Genomic DNA, 22,304 nt, shown 5'->3' on the forward strand with positions numbered 1-22,304 from the left:
GAACCTCCGCCGAGACCAGCCGCACGGTCCATGAGGGCAGCGCCTGAGACCGCTCGGCTAATCCCGCGCGGCGCTCAGATTTTCCATTTGTTCCTCTCTTCGCCGTTTCTGCAGATGCCCTCTTAAGCTGTTATCCCACCAGTCCACCTACTTTTCAACATTTATCTACAGCACCACGTCTCAAACTCTTCGATTTTCTTCTTTTCCGGTTTTTCCACAGCCGCTCATTCACTTCCATACAATACTGTGCCCCAAACCCACATTCTGAGAAATTCTTTCCTCATATCAAGGCCGATGTTTGATACTAATAGTAAACTTCTTTTGGCCAGGATTGCCCACTTTTACAGAGCTGGTCTGTTTTTTCTGTCCCTCTTTCTTCGTCTGTCACGTGTCGCTTCAAAGACAGCAGAACTCCTTCACCAGTTTTGATGTTACGTTTATCGCTATTCTTTTTTCTCCTACTCCTCATTACTGTAGTCTTTCTTTGGTTTACTCTCAATCCATAGCGTGTGCTCATTAGGCTGTTCATTACATTCAACGAATCCTGCAGTTCTTCCCCACTTTCACTGAGGACAGCCATGCTGTCAGCTAATCTTATCATTGATATCCATTCATCCCGAATTTTAGTCAGCCCCCAATGCTTCTTTTATTTCCACCGCTACTTCTTCAGTATTTGGACTGAACAGTAGGAGCGAGAACTACATTTCTGTTTCGTACCTTTTGACAGCGAGCACTTTGTTCTTGGCGTTGCATTATTATTTTCCCCCTTCCCGGTTCTTAATCGTATTGTATATTACCCGTTTTCCCTATACCTCACACCTATTTTTCTGAGAATTTCTAACATATTGCAGCATTTTACTTTTTCGAATGCATTTCCACAGCCGACAAATCTTATTAAATGTGTCTTAACTTTTCTCAAATCTTGCTTCCGTTATCAGGCAGACATGCCAGGACTTAATCTTGATCCTGTTGAGCACCACAGCTGACGAATTTTAATGATTACACAATAATCGTGTAATTGTACAGCAAAGCTGATTTTCATTAATCATTAAAATCATGCCGGGACTGCTAATCAGGTAGCTTTACCTTTCCAAAATCTAGAGTGATCGTTTTCTAACAGACTCTAAATTTTCTTTTTCTTTCTTCTGTGTGCTATCCTTGTCAGTAACATGGGTGGATTCACTGGTAAGTTGACTGTGTGATACTTCTCACACTTATCTGCTTTTCCTGTCCTCAGAATTGTGTGGCTAACATCTGTCATGGTATGTCTCCATGCTTCTATATTCTGCAGACGAAACTGAACAGTGGTTTGTGTGCCACTACCGTCAATAATCTTAAAAATTCCGAAGGTATGTTATACCCATTCCTTCCACCTTATTTGATCGCAAGTCTACCGTAGTTCTGTTTTTTATTAACCCTCGTCGCCAGTTTTGTAAATGCCTCTTCGCTACTGCTGTGGATGCCGAGTTGCAACTGTTGTTAACGCAGGCCGAGTTTTTGAGTTCGTGAAACGACTTCTGGTGCAGTACACCGCTAAGACAATTTCTCCCTGCCACTGTTACACAGCTATGCCCCAGGGTCAGGTAACAGGACAGGAGAACGAATGTTCTACAACACTCCAACAAAGTAACAACAAAGTCACACAAATGAGTTAAAAAGGTTTGCTTATCATTGTGGCTAGTTTAATATGAAGTTTGCAACACTGCTTGTAATATAACACAGGAAAGGCCCTTAATGGCTAAGAGCAAATAATCGTAGGTAAACTTCACAGTACGTAGCAAATGTAATTTTCAACAACTGTCTGTTCCCTTCTGAGAGTTCACTAAACGACGTTCCCTGTCTGAGTCAGCCCCAGACGATGATCTATAACCAAGTGCGCGAGAGCTGCTCTTCTATCTTCCAAGTAGGATTGTCCGTTGTTGTCCAGTCATTGACGGGTTGTACTCGGCCGGCAATTGGCCGAGGCGAAGTCGATATCTTCATCCTCAACGCCGCCCCCGGCGCTGTTGGAACTCCATGGCACTTCTCAACGTAATTTTCTGCAATATAAACGCACTTGCTGCCGTGGTTGAACACCTTCTGTGTTTCCTAGTTTCAGAACACCGTTGTCAATTACCTTAACCACTTTTTGACACAGCTTGAATCAACGTTTGGGAAACACTGAGACAAAATCATTTTTTTCATTTCTCGAAAGAGGTATGAATCACAACGAGCAAAATCGGGGGTGAATTTTGTTGCAGTCAAACCACTGATAAAAATCTTTTCAAAAGTTATCCACCTTTCATGTAACAAGTATGGCAGCATGTCATGTGACAAAATTATGGCACGTTCTTTATTTTTAACTATCTTCGATTTTTTCACCTGTCGCTATACACCGTTGACAAGATTTAGAGCCTCGTTATCTAAACCGAATTAGCCAGACTCCTGTCTTGTCCTAAAGGACAGTATCTATAACCTCTTTCTGAAAAAAATGTCAGACAGTAATTCACTCACACAATTCTGTGATGAACCAGTGCGAGCCCAGTCAATTCACTGGTTTTGTCTCGACGTTCACGCACGAAACGCTCATCTCGTGCCCGTAAGAATTTAATGGGTAAAGTGACCACCTTGGTATGCATATTGAAACTAGAATGTTTCAACTCACCTTCTCTTGGTCTTATGGTCATCAAAAAGACATTTTGGCAGTTAACGAGCACGAGATGTGTGGTAGTCTAATCTTCCAGTTATTACGTCGTACAAATCTGTGCGCGTAACGTAAGTCAAACGTTGCAGTAATTCAGTAACAGCCGATCGTCCTCGTCTTTCACGAGTTCGTCGACGACTGCAGACAGTACTTCACTCCTCGCCTGGCCACGTGAATTACTTGGTCCGTTCCGAGACAGCATAACAGTCTCTCCACAAACTGCACAAATTTCAGTTCGGATATCTAGGGATTACTGATATTTTTAATGCCTCGCAAACGAAAACTCAGTGTCTGCATGTACTTCAGCGTAGTCTGGTTTTTTGATTGCAGCAGCCATTCCCTTTATCACTAGAACTAGAACGTCACCAGTGATTTTCTACTCGTTCCTTCCGGACACGACTACGTAACTGACGTGCATTAGATGTCTCTACGTTTGCTTTTTCTCGTGCAGAATGCGGGCGGAAATTACTTTTCAAATTGTTCTGGTGAGAAGCAAAGAAGTCATTTACTGTTAAAAAAAGATAAAAGGAATTTGCGCGGCTACCTTCACTACAAATAACGTGAGATAAACTATTAATTTCCCCTCCTTTTACACACTTTCTCTGTGTATTATATAATCTTATATTTGTCTTTGTTAGTTATCTTTTACTATACTTTCGAAGTATAACATTTTATTGTGGTTGTTTCAATTTAGTCTCACAACACATAAAAGTTATCGTTATCAGAGAAGGCGTAACATTATCTTGTATACATTCACACTGATATACTGTAATCAGCAAATTCCTGCATTTCTGAATCCGCATATTAAAATAAAACTATGGTAGATCACAACTTTAAACAATGTTAGACTGTGGACGAAAGGTACACCGATAAAAGTAAGGTTTAAGAAAAAATTATTACCAGTTGTTGAAACAGAAGAAATGAAATTAAGCTGGTGTAGCCCTGGGCAATAGACTGCTTCTTACTCACTCAGTTAAGCATGTATGTCTCAGAACAGGTTACGTTCATAAGAGAAACAATCAGGGACACCTCTATTAGTGTGTAGTATTCCGTTTCTACATGATGAAGGTAGCTTTTCTATCCTGGTATGGCCTCACGAGACGTCGAATAAGTAGAGAGGTTGTCCTGATCTGTGGCCGGTAACTTCAGCACAGAATTAACGGACATTTGTTGAAGGACATCGTGTAAACACAATCAGTTACTTTTAAAGTGTTTAATTGGCAATCCGGTGTTCGGATGTAGAACGCAGCGTCGGCGGCATCTGATTCAGAGAAGAACGAATAATTGCAAGCATAGCGATATTTAGAACATAATAATTTTATACATAACGGCATTACTTACATATTATATCTAAGACTGCTGTGATGTAGATATCGAAGATATAGAATTATTCGCTGTCCTCCAGATGCCACTGACGACGGGTTCTGCAGCTCATGGTGTTTACAAGATGACTCTTGTTAAAATTTACAAGCATACTAGGTTCTGACGGATATTAGTCGTAGCTGGCTCCAGTCGCCCATAACTCGATTGTTCGCCTATCAGAAACGATGGAAAACTATCTGAAGCCACACTCCACTCCATGTACACATCCGCCACACGACAATAAGTCCAACACATGAACGAACTGTGGCTTGGCAACAGGAAGTATCCATCGCCACATGTTGTTCTCGACGCACTCGCACGCTACCATCAGCGTGTAACAACGCTGACAGCGACAAATTGCCTCGGGCAATCTATTTACAGGCATAGAGCATCCAACAGCTGTGTTCCTGCGTCCACGCTGTTCTTTATGCTGCATGAAGCACTTCGAACATCTGCAACGAAAAGATTGAGATGGTTGCTTCAGCAGTACCGAGGCAATGATTCTGCATAGAATAGCAGCGTACCAGTTGTTATTTTTCAGCACTGAATTGGAGAATGATTCAGCGTGTCCCTCCTATCCGTTATTACAGTCAGTCTACAGAAATTCGTGCTATCAGCACATGGTTGCCCATGTCAGTAGCCTCTAAGGTGGCAGTTTTACTCGTTTAATACCTTAGGTGTTGTGGCAGGTAGACTGAGTGTCCCTTGAGTCAAATAGCAACTGTCTGACCACGATGAAATGTGAGGGTGTCTTGCCCACCCTGTGATCATACGTCACACCGATGGCATTAGCATGTACCACAACAAGCTCTTCGTCTCTAACACAGTATTTGTCTCTAACTCAGTTTCTCGCGACTGTCTAATAAAACGAAACAGCGTATTATTCGGATGACAGAAAACCTTTCAGAATCTGAGAGATGAAATTACTTCTTTAACATCGATGGTGAATGTGTGTGTTTGTGTGTTTCAGCGGGAGTACAGCCAGGGCATGGAGCCCTGGTACCCTCGCGAGAAGTGGCACCCCTTCGACCCCATGCTGCTGTCCGAAGGCGCGTTCGCCGCTGGAATGATATTCAGGTGAGCCCTGGTCTCACATCTCCCTTCCAGTTGTCTAGTACACGTGAACAAGCGGTTTCGAAACTCCTAGCTGATTGCTTCCCTTGACCGACAAATTGACACCTGCTCAAGCATATATGATCCCATTTTCAAATTTTCTCTGATGTATGTATTTGGTAAGCATTAAGCATGTGAAATTTGTAAATTAGAAAACCTAAATCAATATGACTGGGCTGTTTCTTACTCCTCCCGTTCCAAATACTAGTTCAGATGATCTGCATCTACAGCTACACTGTAATGATCGAAATGGTTACAACATATTAGGCTGCACTTGAGAATGGCACTTGCATATGAAACGAAAGAAATCATAGTGTTTTAAATTGCACTTGAGTGTGGGATTTGCATATTCAATAAAAGGAATTACACCGTCTTAGATTGCAACTAAGTGCGGCAATTGCATATTCTATGAAAGGATAAGGAACAATGACTGACAGAACGTAGGGGAATTAATCACAAACATTTATTTTCATAAACAAAACATCCTTTTGGACCAAAGCTCTACAAATACAATTTACGACTTTCTTTTGCTCGTGAAAAGGAAGGAAGACACTGAATGTACATGTGCGCAAGACCTGCCCCAATTGGTCTTTATGGCAGTTTCTCACTGTCGACCTAGGACATCCGATATATAGCATAATTGTACCATTCCTAGTTTGGAAGTATTTACGAAGTGCGGTGGTAATGAAGTACAACGCTTCATTGATTTAAAAAGATTGCCGGCCGCGGTGGTCTCGCGGTTACGGCGCTCAGTCCGGAACCGCGCGACTGCTCCGGTCGCAGGTTCGAATCCTGCCTCGTGCATGGATGTGTGTGATGTCCTTAGGTTGGTTAGGTTTAAGTAGTTCTAAGTTCTAGGGGACTGATGACCACAGATGTTAAGTCCCATAGTGCTCAGAGCCATTTGAACCATTTGAACCATTTAAAAAGATTAAGAACAGGGGGACCCACAACAAACTTGCGACATCATGTAAGGTAAAAAACATCCACAATGTTCCTTGGAAGAGAGGGCACCTTTGCCTGATATAATTTTGTTGATATACTATAAACTCCCCCCCCCCACCCCCACCCCACATGAACCATGGACCTTGCCGGTGGTGGGGAGGCTTGCGTGACTCAGCGATACAGATGGCCGTACCGTAGGTGCAACCACAACTGAGGGGTATCTGTTGAGAGGCCAGACAAACGTGTGGTTCCTGAAGAGGGGCAGCAGCCTTTTCAGTAGTTGCAGGGGAAACAGTCTGGATGATTATCTGGCGTTGTAACACTAACCAAAATGGCCTTGCTGTGCTGGTACTGCGAACGGCTGAAAGCAAGGGGAAACTACGGCCGTAATTTTTCCCAAGGGCTTGCAACTTTACTGTATGGTTAAATGATGATGGCGTCCTCTTGGGTAAGATATTCCGGAGGTAAAATAGCCCCCATTCGGATCTCCGGGAGGGGACTACTCAAGAGGACGTCGTTATCAGGAGAAAGAAAACTGGCGTTCTACGGATCGGAGCGCGGAATGTCAGATCCCTTAATCGGGCAGGTAGGTTAGAAAATTTAAAATGGAAATTGATAGGTTAAAGTTAGATATAGTGGGAATTAGTGAAGTTCGGTGGCAAGAGGAACAAAACTTTTGGTCAGGTGAATACAGGATTATAAATATAAAATAAAATAGGGGTAATGCAGGAGTAGGTTTAATAATGAATAAAAAAAATAGAAGTGCGGGTAAGCTACTACATACAGCATAGTGAACGCATTATTGTGGCCAAGATAGACACGAAGCCCACACCTACTACAGTAGTACATGTTTATATGCCAACTAGCTCTCCAGATGATGAAGAAATTGATGAAATGTATGATGAGATAAAAGAAATTATTCAGGTGGTGAAGGGAGACGAAAATTTAATAGTCATGGGTGACTGGAATTCGAGAGTAGGAAAAGGGAGAGAAGGAAACAAAGTAGGTGAATATGGATTGGGGATAAGAAATGAAAGAGGAAGCCGTCTGGTAGAATTTTGCACAGAGCATAACTTAATCATAGTTAACGCTTGGTTCAAGAATCATAAAAGAAGGTTGTGTACATGGAAGAATGCTGGAGATACTCGAAGGTATCAGATAGATTATATAATGGTAAGACAGAGTTTTAGGAATCAGTCATTAAATTGTAAGACATTTCCAGGGGCAGATGTGGACTCTGACCACAATCTATTAGTTATGAACTGCAGGTTAAAACTGAAGAAACTTCAAAAAGGTGGGAATTTGAGGAGATGGGACCTGGATAAACTGACTAAACCAAAGGTTGTACAGAGTATCAGGGAGAGAGAAGGGAACAATTGACAGGAATGGGGGAAAGAAATACAGTAGAAGTAGAATGGGTAGCTCTGAGGGATGAAGTAGTGAAGGTAGCAGAGGATCAAGTAGGTAAAAAGACGAGGGCTAGTAGAAATCCTTGGGTAACAGAAGAAATATTGAATTTAATTGATGAAAGGAGAAAATATAAAAATGCAGTAAATGAAGCAGGCAAAAAGGAATACAAATGTCTCAAAAATGAGATTGACAGGAAGTGCAAAATGGCTAAGCAGGGATGGCTAGAGGACAAATGTAAGGATGTAGAGGCTTGTCTCACTAGGGGTAAGATAGATACTGCCTACAGGAAAATTAAAGAGACCTTTGGAGAGAAGAGAACCACTTGTATGAATATCAAGAGCTCAGATGGCAACCCAGTTCTAAGCAAAGAAGGGAAAGCATAAAGGTGGAAGGAGTATATAGAGGGTCTATATAAGGGCTCTGTCCATGAGGACAATATTATGGAAGTGGAAGTGGATGTAGATGAAGATGAAATGGGAGATACGATACTGGGTGAAGAGCTTGACAGAGCACTGAAAGACCTGGTCGAAACAAGGCCCTGGGAGTAGACAACATTCCATTAGAACTACTGAAGGCCTTGGGAGAGCCAGTCCTGACAAAACTCTACCATCTGGTGAGCAAGATGTATGGGACAGGCGAATTAACCTCAGAATTCAAGAAGAATGTAATAATTCCAATCCCAAAGAAAACAGGTCTTGACAGATGTGAAAATTACCGAACTATCAGTTTAATAAGTCACAGCTTCATAATACTAATCCGAATTCTTAAAGACGAATCGAAAAACTGGTAGAAAACGACCTCGGGGAAGATCAGTTTGGATTTCGTGTAAATTTTGGAACACGTGAGGCAATACTGACCTTACGACTTATCTTAGAAGAAAGATTAAGGAAAGGCAAACCTAAGTTTCTAGCATTTGTAGACTTAGAGTAAGCTTTTGACAATGTTGACTGGAATACTCTCTTTCGAATTCTGAAGGTGTCAGTGGTAAAATACAGGGAGCGAAAGGCTATTTACAATTTGTATAGAAACCAGATGGCAGTTATAAGAGTTGAGAGACATGAAAGGGAAGAAGTGGTAGGGAAAGGAGTGAGACAGGGTTGTAGCCTCTCCCTGATGCTATTCAATCTATATATTGAGCAAGCAGTAAAGAAAACAAAAGAAAAGTTCGGAGTAGGTATTAAAATCCATGGAGAAGAAATAAAAACTTTGAGGTTCGCCGATGACATTGTAATTCTATCAGAGACAGCAAAGGACTTGGAAGAGGAGTTGAACGGAATGGACAGTGTCTTGAAAGGAGGGTATAAGATGAACATCAACAAAAGCAAAACAAGGATAATGGAATTTAGTCGAATTAAATCAGGTGATGCTGAGGGAATTAGATTAGGAAATGAGACACATAAAGTAGTAAAGGAGTTTTGCTATTTGGCGAGAAAAATAACTGATGATGGTCGAAGTAGAGAGGATATAAAATGTAGACTGGCAATGGCAAGGAAAGCGTTTCTGAAGAAGAGAAATTTGTTAACATCGAGTATAGATTTAAGCGTCAGGATGTCGTTTCTGAAAGTATTTGTATGGAGTGTAGCCATGTATGGAAGTGAAACATGGACGATAAATATTTTGGACAAAAAGAGAATAGAAGCTTTCGAAATGTGGTGCTACAGAAGAATGCTGAAGATTAGATGGGTAGATCACATAACGAATGAGGAGGTATTGAATGGAATTGGGGAGAAGAGGAGCTTGTGGTACAACTTGACAAGAAGAAGGAACGGATTGGTAGGACATGTTCTGAGGCATCAAGGGATAACAAATTTAGCATTGGAGGGCAGCGTGGAGGGTAAAAATCGTAGAGGGAGACCAACAGACCAATACACTAAGCAGATTCAGGAGGATGTAGGTGGCAGTACGTAGTGGGAGATGAAGAAGCTTGCACAGGATAGAGTAGCTTGGAGAGCTGCATCAAACCAGTGTCACGACTGAAGACCACAACAATAACAACAACTATAAACTTGAGATAATAACTGGATAATTAATTTTGTGGTTGCTTAAAGACGAAAAACTGGTACAATCTAAAAATGAGGATGTAGGGAAGTCATGAACTTGTGAGCGCACGCCCTCGCTGAAGCACCGCCAGTCTCCTTGATATCCAGACTCTTTGCTGGAGACAATGAGACTCATTTCAACCACAATCTCGTCTTAATATCGATCGAGGTCTCCTACTCCTTCACTTTCATTAGAATTCTTCAATCCTTTTTCGAAGTCAATGTTTATTGCTGGAAATAGCAGCAATAAAACGAACCGAAAAACTGTTGTTTCAGAAGCCTGTTATTTTGAACGGTTTTAGCATTCATGTTAAACTGTTGACGTAACGGGCGAGTTGTGGTGTCCTGAAAATATTCTAAGTTTGGAGTTGGTGGGGCCGCACGGGCCGCACGGCAAGCCGGGGCTCGTCAGCGACCGAATGGTGCCGTACTTTAGCCGGAGCAAGAGGGGTAGCCCCAGCCTGCGGCCATGGCCAACCGCATGGCTGGGAATTCCATGTTGACGCTGTGTCAAGGACTGTGTTTTGTGGAGATTTGTATACCGGGAGTGCCAAAGATGCCGGACTTAGTGAATCCATTTCATGTAGAAATTAATAATAGCCAGAGGAATCATGATACCTTAAAGAGAAACATGTACATTACCATTATTTGCACGATGATTCTGATGGTGTGATTAGTATTTGACGGTAAATTGAACAAGTAACACCCATTAACGAATTTCAAAATCTAAACGGTTCATCCGCTTTTGTCGAATGACGTGTCTTTAGAAAGTTATTAGTGTAAACCTAAATTGGTATGAATTACAGGCATGTAACTTGAATAGTACATGAGTTATTGGACATCAAAGTGGCCGATTACTATTGATCGCGTCAGGCCATAAGTACTCCACAGTTACACGAAAAAACGGTAGCATCATGCTTATAAATATATATTTATTCGTCTATGATTTGTTTATATCCGATATACACTATACATGAAGAAATTGTGTTTTAGAAAGCACAGAGACATTAGGCTACTGGCCTACTTTTGCTTCTATTCCTTTGATACATGTTTATTTAATTTGTTTATATATTTAATAATGTGTGTTAGAGCGTGTTTATCGTCCAACCATAGGAACATTTATTTAATTTCAAGTTATTTAAATGTAAATCCAGTATTTGTATGTATTTCAATATGTTTGTGAGTGTGCGTTGGCTTGGAGACATGGCAGGAGCGCTTTAGCCAATCACAGCGCTCGTTACTGCGGTAGGCGACTGCCGAAGTCAATGGAGAGACTGTATGGAAGTGGGGGAGCAGCATTGGGTGCCACAGGACACGGGGGAAAGCTGGACAGGAAGGCGCGACGGACGGTCGCAGGAAAGACCTGGAGAGTGTTGAGTTTTGCGCGTGATCGCGGCAGATAGAAATACACTCCTGGAAATGGAAAAAAGAACACATTGACACCAGTGTGTCAGACCCACCATACTTGCTCCGGACACTGCGAGAGGGCTGTACAAGCAATGATCACACGCACGGCACAGCGGACACACCAGGAACCGCGGTGTTGGCCGTCGAATGGCGCTAGCTGCGCAGCATTTGTGCACCGCCGCCGTCAGTGTCAGCCAGTTTGCCGTGGCATACGGAGCTCCATCGCAGTCTTTAACACTGGTAGCATGCCGCGACAGCGTGGACGTGAACCGTATGTGCAGTTGACGGACTTTGAGCGAGGGCGTATAGTGGGCATGCGGGAGGCCGGGTGGACGTACCGCCGAATTGCTCAACACGTGGGGCGTGAGGTCTCCACAGAACATCGATGTTGTCGCCAGTGGTCGGCGGAAGGTGCACGTGCCCGTCGACCTGGGACCGGACCGCAGCGACGCACGGATGCACGCCAAGACCGTAGGATCCTACGCAGTGCCGTAGGGGACCGCACCGCCACTTCCCAGCAAATTAGGGACACTGTTGCTCCTGGGGTATCGGCGAGGACCATTCGCAACCGTCTCCATGAAGCTGGGCTACGGTCCCGCACACCGTTAGGCCGTCTTCCGCTCACGCCCCAACATCGTGCAGCCTGCCTCCAGTGGTGTCGCGACAGGCGTGAATGGAGGGACGAATGGAGACGTGTCGTCTTCAGCGATGAGAGTCGCTTCTGCCTTGGTGCCAATGATGGTCGTATGCGTGTTTGGCGCCGTGCAGGTGAGCGCCACAATCAGGACTGCATACGACCGAGGCACACAGGGCCAACACCCGGCATCATGGTGTGGGGAGCGATCTCCTACACTGGCCGTACACCACTGGTGATCGTCGAGGGGACACTGAATAGTGCACGGTACATCCAAACCGTCATCGAACCCATCGTTCTACCATTCCTAGACCGGCAAGGGAACTTGCTGTTCCAACAGGACAATGCACGTCCGCATGTATCCCGTGCCACCCAACGTGCTCTAGAAGGTGTAAGTCAACTACCCTGGCCAGCAAGATCTCCGGATCTGTCCCCCATTGAGCATGTTTGGGACTGGATGAAGCGTCGTCTCACGCGGCCTGCAGGTCCAGCACGAACGCTGGTCCAACTGAGGCGCCAGGTGGAAATGGCATGGCAAGCCGTTCCACAGGACTACATCCAGCATCTCTACGATCGTCTCCATGGGAGAATAGCAGCCTGCATTGCTGCGAAAGGTGGATATACACTGTACTAGTGCCGACATTGTGCATGCTCTGTTGCCTGTGTCTATGTGCCTGTGGTTCTGTCAGTGTGATCATGTGATGTATCTGACCCCAGGAATGTGTCAATAAAGTTTCCCCTTCCTGGGACAATGAATTCACGGTGTTCTTATTTCAATTTCCAGGAGTGTATTTCGTACTGCCGATGTGGTATCGATAGCTACGATGCCACGGCGTAGGTACAAGTTGTTAGGTTGGCACTACGACATCGACACCGACGACAGCGCCCTCTAGCCGGCGCTGTGCAGCTCTAGAAGCGCCGCTCCAGATTCTGCCCATTTGATTCCGAGTAGACGACCAAGCAACATTGTTTCCATTTCATAGTGGGCGAGCTAGTACACATTTTGCGTGTGTAACTTCTGTGAGCTTTGAGACATCTGGCTTCGCACTTACGTGCTCCTCAGTGCAAAGTTACGTATGTCATTGACTAATATCCTCTGTTAAATTTACTTTCACGTAAAAAGCTGTACCGAGAGTTTTACCTCACCTGCTCCTACTAACTTCCTACATTCGGCCTACCCTTCAGTTTACAGTAGCAGACCCACGCGCCGCCTACCAGGCGGGATACAAAAGCCGACATGTGCACTTGTGAGATTTCCGTGGCTTCTGCAGTGAAGACGTAGTATGCATTTAGAAGTGAATATCTCGCGAGCTATGTTGTTGTTCATAACTAATTACGTGAAGGAGGAATCTATTGTTTCCCTGTTATTCAACTTATATTTTATTTAATTGCTGGACCATCGACACCAATAAGTGTTTTACAGTAATAAATGGCATTCTTAAAGGTACTTCTGCTATCGTACTCATCATTTAAAGTCGTTAAAATAGTACCTGCAGATTTTATTTAATTGCAATCTTTCTTATAAATTTCTGTGTTACATTCAAAATTCACAATTGCCGAGTGATAGGGACCTTCGACCATTCGATTCATGTGAGTATTATATTGTATACTGTAGACTCAACAGTGTTTGGCTAATGCGGCAACTACGTATCCCAGCCCCTAGACAACGAAACCAGCCAAAACTTTAAATATTTCAACTCTTAGTCTGAGGGCCCGCAACTGGAGACGAAGAAAACTGTTATAACCGGCTACCGGTTGTTTCACCTACAAACGCCTTCCCTAGGGCGAAGGAAGGAAGAAGTAAAGAGGATAGGGTTTAACATCCAGCCGACATTGAGGCCAGTAGAGACGGAGCACAAGCTCGGATTTTGTCACGGATGTGGAACCATACCGACCGATCCCTTTGAAATAAAGCATCCCAGTATTTACTTGGAGCGGGTTAGGAAAACCACTCCTCCGGAGTGGGAGTCCAGTGCTGTAACCAGCCCTCGCTCGGGGTGTTGTTGACTCAGCACGCTGCTGTCAACCGGCCGTCGGTCGCGGCGGTGGCCGAGCAGTCGGCGTGGCAGAACGCATCTGTCAGTAGTGGCCGGAACTGGGTGGCTGAGCGCTGGCGGCAGTGACACTCACAACCCACGTCTCATCTCCCGACTCTCTCCAGGAGGTGTCCTCTTTGCCGTCTCCATGACGTGTGTTCTCCTTACTGCCTCAACGACGCGTCCTCCGGGACGATATTTTCACGTTCTCCAGAGTTCTTTCTCTGGCCGTCACCATACACCCGATGGCTAGCTTATGTTCTTCTTCTGTCCAGTCAAATTTATGTTCAACATCCTGCTGATATATTTTTCACCTCCCACATATCTCGCACCAAGGAAGAAAGAGTATATGCACGTTTACTGCAGCTGCAATTCCTTCACTGCACAAACTCCATGTAGCCAGTTCAGAATAGAAGTTCTGTCTCCTGTCAACTCCTCTGTTAAGTTCCCATCTACCTTCTAACGTCTCATTTCACTCTGTATTGGCAATGTACTGGTTATTGTTCCCGTAAATATCTGAGCAAGAGGGCACACAGATGTTAAAAAGAGTATTTCTAACAAGCGTCCCTTCACCTGGCAAAATGTATGTCGTCCGTTTCAGACTGGTATCCCGCGTCCTGTGGAGGCGTCCAGTTGTCACATCCAGCCCAGCATCTGATATCGTCTCCTTGTCTGCAGTCACACAACGTGCGTCAACGGCTCTCCTTATCTTCTCAACAGCAGAGACCGCCCACCAGGTGGCAAGAATTTTTATTCCCCTGGTGTACAATATCCACATCTACATACACACTCCGCAATCCACCATACGGTGCGTGGCGGAGGGTACCTCGTACCACAACTAGCATCTTCTCTCTCTGTTCCACTCGCAAACAGAACGAGGGAAAAATGACTGCCTATATGCCTCTGCACGAGCCCTAATCTCTCTTATTGTATCTATGTGGTCTAAGTTGGCGGCAATACAATTGTACTGCAGTCAGCCTCAAATGCTGGTTCTCTAAATTTCCTTAGTAGCGATTCACGAAAAGGACGCCTCCTTTCCTCCAGAGACTCCCACCCGAGTTCCTGAAGCATTTCCGTAACACTCGCGTGAAGATCAAACCTACCAGTAACAAATCTAGCAGCCCGCCTCTGAATTGCTTCTATGTCCTCCCTCAAGCCGATCTGATAGGGATCCCAAACGCTCGAGTAGTACTCAAGAATAGGTCGTATTAGTGTTTTATAAGCGGTCTCCTTTACAGATGAACCACATCTTCCCAAAATTTTATCAATGAACCGAAGACGACTATCCGCCTACCCCACAACTGCCATTACATGCTTGTCCCACTTCATATCGCTCTGCAATGTTACGCCCAAATATTTAATCGACGTGACTGTGTCAAGCGCTACACTACTAATGAAGTATTCAAACATTACGGGATTCTTTTTCCTATTCATCTGCATTAATTTACATTTATCTATATTTAGAGTTAGCTGCCATTCTTTACACCAATCACAAATCCTGTCCAAGTCATCTTGTATCCTCCTGCAGTCACTCAACGACGACACCCTCCTGTACACCATAGCTCTAATATAGAAAAAAACATTTTTAATCCTTTCGATGAATAGACCCTTGAAATCCACAAAACAACACGAAATGCAACAATTAAGTGTACACTAAAAGCAACCTGACCAGTTGCCGCATACGGCATAATGAGATGGATGCCATGCACATTGGACAACTTGCTATGCACTGTGGGTGGCGTTCCAACAGGACAACACAGGAGGGTAAGCAACGGCTTGAAGTAACGCTTCCCAATGATAGACAAGCTCCTCTAAAGGCCAGCAGTGTTTCTTCGTGGCGCTAATAGGCCTTCAGTCCAAAGATCAGAGCGAACCACACATATTCACTTTGAGTTAACCCTTCAGCTCTACCTAAGTACAATGAAGTCTTTACATAAGTATATTTCTGTTTATTAAAATTGTTGTTTGTTGTTTGCAAGCAATTAATTCCTTCTATGCCCTTACATATTACTTTATTTTAATTGATATCACTGTGAACACATCTCATAGCTGTATATGTTATGTAACAGTGAACTGATAAAGTCCTTTCTCATACTCATTCACACTAACAAAACACTTTTGCACCGCCCGGGACAACTGTGCCAACTAAATCAGGTGTTTCCCTCGTTTGTCACCGTAGATTACTCCACAGTCCACACAATATCGAAAATATGGAATGATCTTTCGTCAATCTGGAAGGTTTTTCAACTTATGGACATGAGTGCAATTAACGTATTTTATGTTTACAAAAGGAAAAATTAGTATTACAGTTTAATGTCTCATGTCGGTTGAAAACTATTTCAGTTGGAGACGATGGGGTGTTAAGTAGACAGTGTTCCTAAAGCATTTTAGGCATACCACGGAAAAACTACATCATGATGGTGCGATTAAGTTTTGAATCCCTTGTTTCCCTATAATAATCGCGACACTGATTGTCTGCGTTTCAACGACAGGAGAAACCTAAATCTAAATTTTATTCGTTCAAACAGACTAGTAGGATTTGTACAAGTTGATGTGACGAGACAATGTGTCAAATGCAGCTCAAGGAAATTAAAACGAGCAGGATACATTAAGTATTTCATCGAACCATAGTAAACACAGTCATTCCGATAATATACACTATGTGATCGAATGTATACGGACACCCCTAAAAACATATGTTTTTCATATTAGGTGCATTGTGCTGTCACCTACTCCCAATACTCCATATCAGCGACCTTAGGAGTCATTAGACATCGTGAGAGAGCAGAATGGGGCGTTCCACGGAACTCACGGATTTCGAACGTAGTCAGGTGATTGGGTGTCACTTGTGTCATACGTCTGCATGGGAGATTTCCACACTTCTAAACATCCCTAGGTCCACTGTGTCCGATGTGATAGTGAAGTGGAAACGTGAAGGGACACGTTCAGCACAAAACCGTACAGGCCGACTTCGCCTGTTGACTGTCAGAGACCTCCGACAGTTGAAGAGGTGCGTAATGTGCAATAGGCAGATATCTATCCAGACCATCACAGAAATTCCACACTGCACTGGGATCCACTGCAAGAACTGTGACAGTTAGGCGGGAGGTAAGGAAACTAGGATTTCAGGGTCGAGCGGCTGCTCATAAGCCACACATCAGGAGAGTAAATGCCAAACAACAACTCGCTTGGTGTAACGACCGTAAACATTGTACGATTGAACATTGGAGAAACGTTGTGTGGAGTGATGAATCACGGTACACAATGTGGCGATGCGTTAGCAGGGTGTCGGTATGGCGAATGCCCGGTGAACGTCATCTGCCAGCATGTGTAGTGCCAACAATAAAATTCGGAGACGGTGGTGTATTGGTGTGGTCGTGTTCTTCATAGAGGAGGCTTGCACCCCTTGTTGTTTTACGTGGCACTATCACAGCACAGGCCTACATTGATGTTTTAAGCACTTTCTTGCTTCCCACTGTTGAAGAACAATTCGGAGTTGGCGATTGCGCCTTTCGACACGATCGAGTTCCTTTTCATGATGCACGGCCTGTGGCGGAGTGGTTACCCGGCAATAACATCCCTGTAATGGACTGGCCTGCACAGAGTACTGACGTGAATCCTATAGATGTTTTGGAACGTCGACTTCGTGCCACAACTCACCGACCGACATCGATATCTCTCCTCAGTGCAGCACTCCGTGAAGAATGGGCTGCCATTCCCCAAGAAACCTTCCCGCACCTGATTGAACGTTTGCCTACGAGAGTGGAAGCTGTCATAAAGGCTAAGGGTGAGCCAACACCATACTGAATTACAGCATCACCTATGGAGGACGCCACGAACTTGTAAGTCATTTTCAGCCAGGTGTCCGGTTACTTTTGATCACATAGTGTACTAGGTATATTACGAACATAACTGCGTACTTTTCAACACTGACTGGAATAATCATTGGTAAAGACCACCTGATAAGAAGCGAAATGACTCATAAAACCTTTCCTTGACTAGCACTATTTTCGCAAGTGTAAGAGTAGTTTATATTGAACTCTTGGGGCTCCACATTTGGTGCCAAATTTATAGTATAACCATTGTTAGCCACACGCTGGGAGAAATCGTGTAGTAGCCTTATTTTTTATTAACTGTATATAATGGTTGCTGAACGTCAGATCACTGAAGGTTGCTCACAGGCGCAGGACCAAATTGTATGAAAGAAAAGCTACGTACAATAAAACAAATAAATTCTTTATTAATTTGTATTTATAGACATAAAATCATTGACTGGTAAATCACAGAGCGATTCACTTGGAAAAAAGATAATTTATACGTCTATTATTCCATAAAATCTTCTGAATGCAACTCTGTGTGGTGATATACAGGATACAGTGTAAGGGATGGTTGTTTCTTCTGATGCAGCCAGGCAGCTTTTTTGCAACATCGCCAGTCAATTTGCCAGCAAATAACGGCAGTTAGCCACCATTAGACGAAGAGAAACGCAGATATCTCGGAGAATTAGATGACGACAGATCGGTGATGAGAGACATCGGTCAGACATACGGTTTATCTCTCTCTGCAACCTTTTTTAACTGTCCAGTCTCCTCTGTTCCATACCTTCTGCAACATCGACTTTAGTCAGTTTTGTGCCGTAATAAAGAAGTAATCTGTTTTTTCACCACTGGCCGATGATGTTACGGACCATTGAGATTTCTTTCCTCTTCCCTGTTTGCTGGTACTTCTCTAACACACTTACTGGTCGACAGATCGACCTATGCCACTCGGGCAACACGGCATGGAGAATACCCTAGATGTAACAGTAGGCTCAAATTTAAATTTTCACCAGGCAGTTATCAGCACCTCGTACTGTCTAGTGTCCTAATACGTGCTCACACTACAAATAATTGTGGAGGGTGAGAAATGCGGCCAGTCACAGCACTTTTTGCTACAGCAAGTTGTGGGATTGAGCAGGTATCGATGGAGGAATATTGATCACGCCGGCAGATGACGAACTAATGGCTGCCTTGCCGAAGGATTTATGGCTATCTTGTGTAACTCAGTCTTCGCAAGTTGCTATTCATACCAATAAAAGAACAAAACCAATATTAGTAGGCAATATTAGCATCTTCACACAGTTTTCTTACAAAACGCGATCATCGACAGAAAATTCTGTTTATCCTCTCCTGTGTAATGTTCAGAGATATTAAAAAATACTTGAAGACAGTGAGTAAAGCTTTGAGAGATTAAAAGAGCACTTGAAGACTCTGAGTACCTTCTTTGACTGAACAAAACCAGTTGATTCTAGGCACCACACTGCACTGCAGCAGCAGGCGTAGATGAAACGCTAATGCTGCTTTCTTTCTGTGAGCTATATTTGAGAACTCGTTCAGTTACCAGGTGTCTTAGACCTAGTACCCTCCCAGGATCCTAAAAAACTAAATGGAACCATATAAAATCTTAGAAAATGTTTCAAGTATCATGTACGCCATGGTATAAAAAATCTTTAGATGGCCTGGATTTTATTGGTATCCGGTAGTAACTTACTTTAAAAAATCACGCACCATGCAGATATTTACTGCTGCTTCCAGAACTCGTAACCTGCTCCGTTAAGTGGGATGCCAGATGTTTTTTTCTCATAATGAAGAACTCTCGCAATATGAAAGCGAATGTAGCGGTAAGGTTGCCATCTTTATAATCTTCTGTTTCCCATCTCTAGTGCACTGCGGCTACGAAGCAGAATCCGCGATTCGCTACAGCTTGACTGGAAGCTTACTTCATTGGGTGTGTTACTATCTAACAGAATCAATACAAACGAATCGATATCAACTAATACCGCACAATCATTTTACGTTTCAAGTATTTCTCCCACACTGCCCACAAATATACTGCTCTGAACAATTGCTCTTTTTGGGACTGTCATGTGCTGCAGCCCCACCAGAAAAATTTCAGAATTAATTGGGGCGCTGTTGCCTGGCTGTTGCAGTTTCCTGAAGTTGGTGCACATCTTCAGCGTCAACCCGCACCTGGGGCCGTTGCAGATCTCCTTGGGCCGCATGATCATAGACATCATCAAGTTCTTCTTCATCTACACGCTGGTGCTGTTCGCCTTTGGGTGTGGTAAGGTTCCTCCCCACTGCCACTGCCACTGTAGTCGCTCCATATCTCTGCTCTACAGTTGCACTGTGTGTATGTACATTTGGAATCAAAAATTCATTGACAAGCTACCGTGATACGTACATATACGATTTTTCAAGGAGTTTACTTATATATGTCTGTCTTACATTCGATGCGTGTGTGAAGAGGAAACACTAGAACCACTAAAGTTCACTTACAAATTTCCCCAACCCAGTTCAATTATTTAACGAAGTTTTGGCATTTGACGATAGTAAGACGAATGTATCCATGCTAAGGACTCATGAAACACAGTTTACTACTCCTGCTTAGAACGTTATCTTACACATAATTTTAAGAAGGTGGGACTGACAGCTTCTAAATATTTTTGAAAAATCATGATTTGCACAATATGTTACTACGCATTTACTAGTTTCATTGATAAATTACCTTGTTATGGTACGCTATTTACAATGGTCTGGTTGGTATACTTCTGGTTTACGTTAAGAAAAATAAAAGCCAGTAATATATCACGATTTCCTTGTATTTTTGAGCGAATCACCACTCCAAGTATTGCTACAAAGAAGATTCCTAACCTTCGTGTTCAGTTCTTCCTGTTGACCCTGATTAGCGGTGTAGCGATGTGTCATTACACGACCCACGACATGCGGAAGTCTTTAGCTCATTCTTTCAGTGTCTTTCCATCCCCAATGAATCCCATCCCTTTGAAACACAAATGTAATTGCTCTTTATTTTTCTAAATTTTCAACACCACCATGCATAATCTCTTAAACTCTACAATAATTTTCATTTTATGTTAGTTTCGTTATTTATATTGATAATGTTCTCAATTTCTTTCAAAGCATCAAAAAAATTCTTTGTTTCCACATTTTCGAAATCTGAGAATATCAAGTTTCTGTCAGTTACTCTCACCCTTTAAATAACTACAGCTTTGCACATAAAGTAAACATATTTTCATATAAAGAAAACATCCACTTAATAGTATTATTCGTATCTAAACAATCGTTTCAACAGTACATAACAGTAACAGTTCAACTGGTCTTAATTCAATGACAGACACAGTATGGTCAGTCCTTTTCATCTAATCATTAGTCGTTACATCTACCCAGAGTAGTCCTTTTGTTGAAGCAATAACCACCCGTACACTTCTCTTCAGATTTCCAACCACTTAATTCTACTAACTAAAGGTAATCATTCACTAAATATATTTATCTAACAGTTCTACTAGATAATGCTTAAAATATAAACTTAACTCTTACAGTACTTCTAACCCAAGACCAATTTTTACAACAATTATATCTTGAACTCTTTCCTCACATTGATACATTGTCAGTGACTCACAACGGTACAAAGCAATGGGAAAGATTAAAGTTTCAGCCATTTTTATTTTGGCCGGTGATGACAGCTTCTTTCCTTTAACAATCTGTTTAATTTAATTTTAGCGTCTTCTCCAACTTGTACCCTTTTTCTCATTTCCTCAGTGCAGGAACTGCTTTTAATTACTATAGATTCTAAAAATGTATATTTGGCAACTTCGTGAATGATTTCTCAGTCTACCACATAAGTATTCATTCCCTCTATCATCTGCTTCAGAGCCAGACAGAAGCTACTCATCCCCAATCTTTTTAACTTTTACTCCCAGCAACAGCTTTACTAATATGAGGCGTTCTCCTTCATAGGGATCGGGTTTCCTTAGCCTTTCCACTTCTACAGCGTAGTCAAAACAACCTTGTGAACATGTGGACCTGCCCATATATTGCTGACGTTCTTTCGACTAATTTGCGGAAATTTCACCGTGAAACCCTTAGGCATCCTCCATACCGTTCAGATCCCTCCCCACGCGATTTCCAAATTTTTGATGCCCCGAGGGAAGATATTCGAGGCCACAGATTTTCTTTGGATGAGGAGGTGAATGTCGCGTTAGAATCATTGTTCTGTTGGCAACCACAAACATTTTTCCATGAAGACATTGACCGTCTTGTCTCACAGTGGAATAAGTATATTTAGAGTTATGGCGATTACTTTTGAAATAATAAATAGTTTACTTACTTTTTTCCCTCTTAATCGCTTTCATTGAACTGCCTATTATAGTGTTCTCACATCCAATAGACTATTCACCCTTTCCTTCCGATTTTCCCTTCTAGGTGTGTACGGTTTCAATTCTACTATGTTCTTTACAACTTTCCCTTGATGTGGATAAACCTGATGATATGTCTTAGGATGAGAAACATCATCTACCTGGTACGATCCTTGGTAAATGACGAAGAATTCTGATACATCTGCATCAATTTTCTTAAACTTCTTATGGGTTCTGACCAGAACGAAATCTCCAATTTCATATTTCGTTCCCTTTATTTTTGATCGTATCTCTGTTGCCTCCTCGTTATCTTCTTGTCTGTGTTACTTTTCATTAGCTTCTTCTCACCTTCTCAGCTCATTTCTTTACACAGTAGGTAATCCATATTTTATTCAATTAGAGTTGGATCCCTATCATCCATCATTACATCTCTAGGTGTAAAATTTTTACTCTCATAAACTATGTTATTTAGTTCTCCTTC

The 22,304-nt window shown here is 42.8% G+C and overlaps 1 protein-coding gene across 1 annotated transcript in view; it reads left to right on the forward strand.

Annotated features, from left to right (window-relative positions):
- LOC124623136 (transient receptor potential protein) overlaps positions 1-22,304 on the forward strand; it is a gene marked incomplete at its 3' end in the record, with an annotated part of 258,350 nt that overhangs the window by 156,527 nt on the left and 79,519 nt on the right. The window contains exons 11-12 of the mRNA XM_047148927.1: positions 5,016-5,122; positions 19,598-19,731. Coding sequence (XP_047004883.1) covers positions 5,016-5,122; positions 19,598-19,731 — 241 coding nt within the window. The remainder of the gene's footprint in view (positions 1-5,015; positions 5,123-19,597; positions 19,732-22,304) is intronic.

This window comes from Schistocerca americana, chromosome 7 (genome assembly GCF_021461395.2).
Source record: "Schistocerca americana isolate TAMUIC-IGC-003095 chromosome 7, iqSchAmer2.1, whole genome shotgun sequence".
NCBI classification, from domain to species: Eukaryota; Metazoa; Arthropoda; class Insecta; order Orthoptera; family Acrididae; genus Schistocerca; species Schistocerca americana.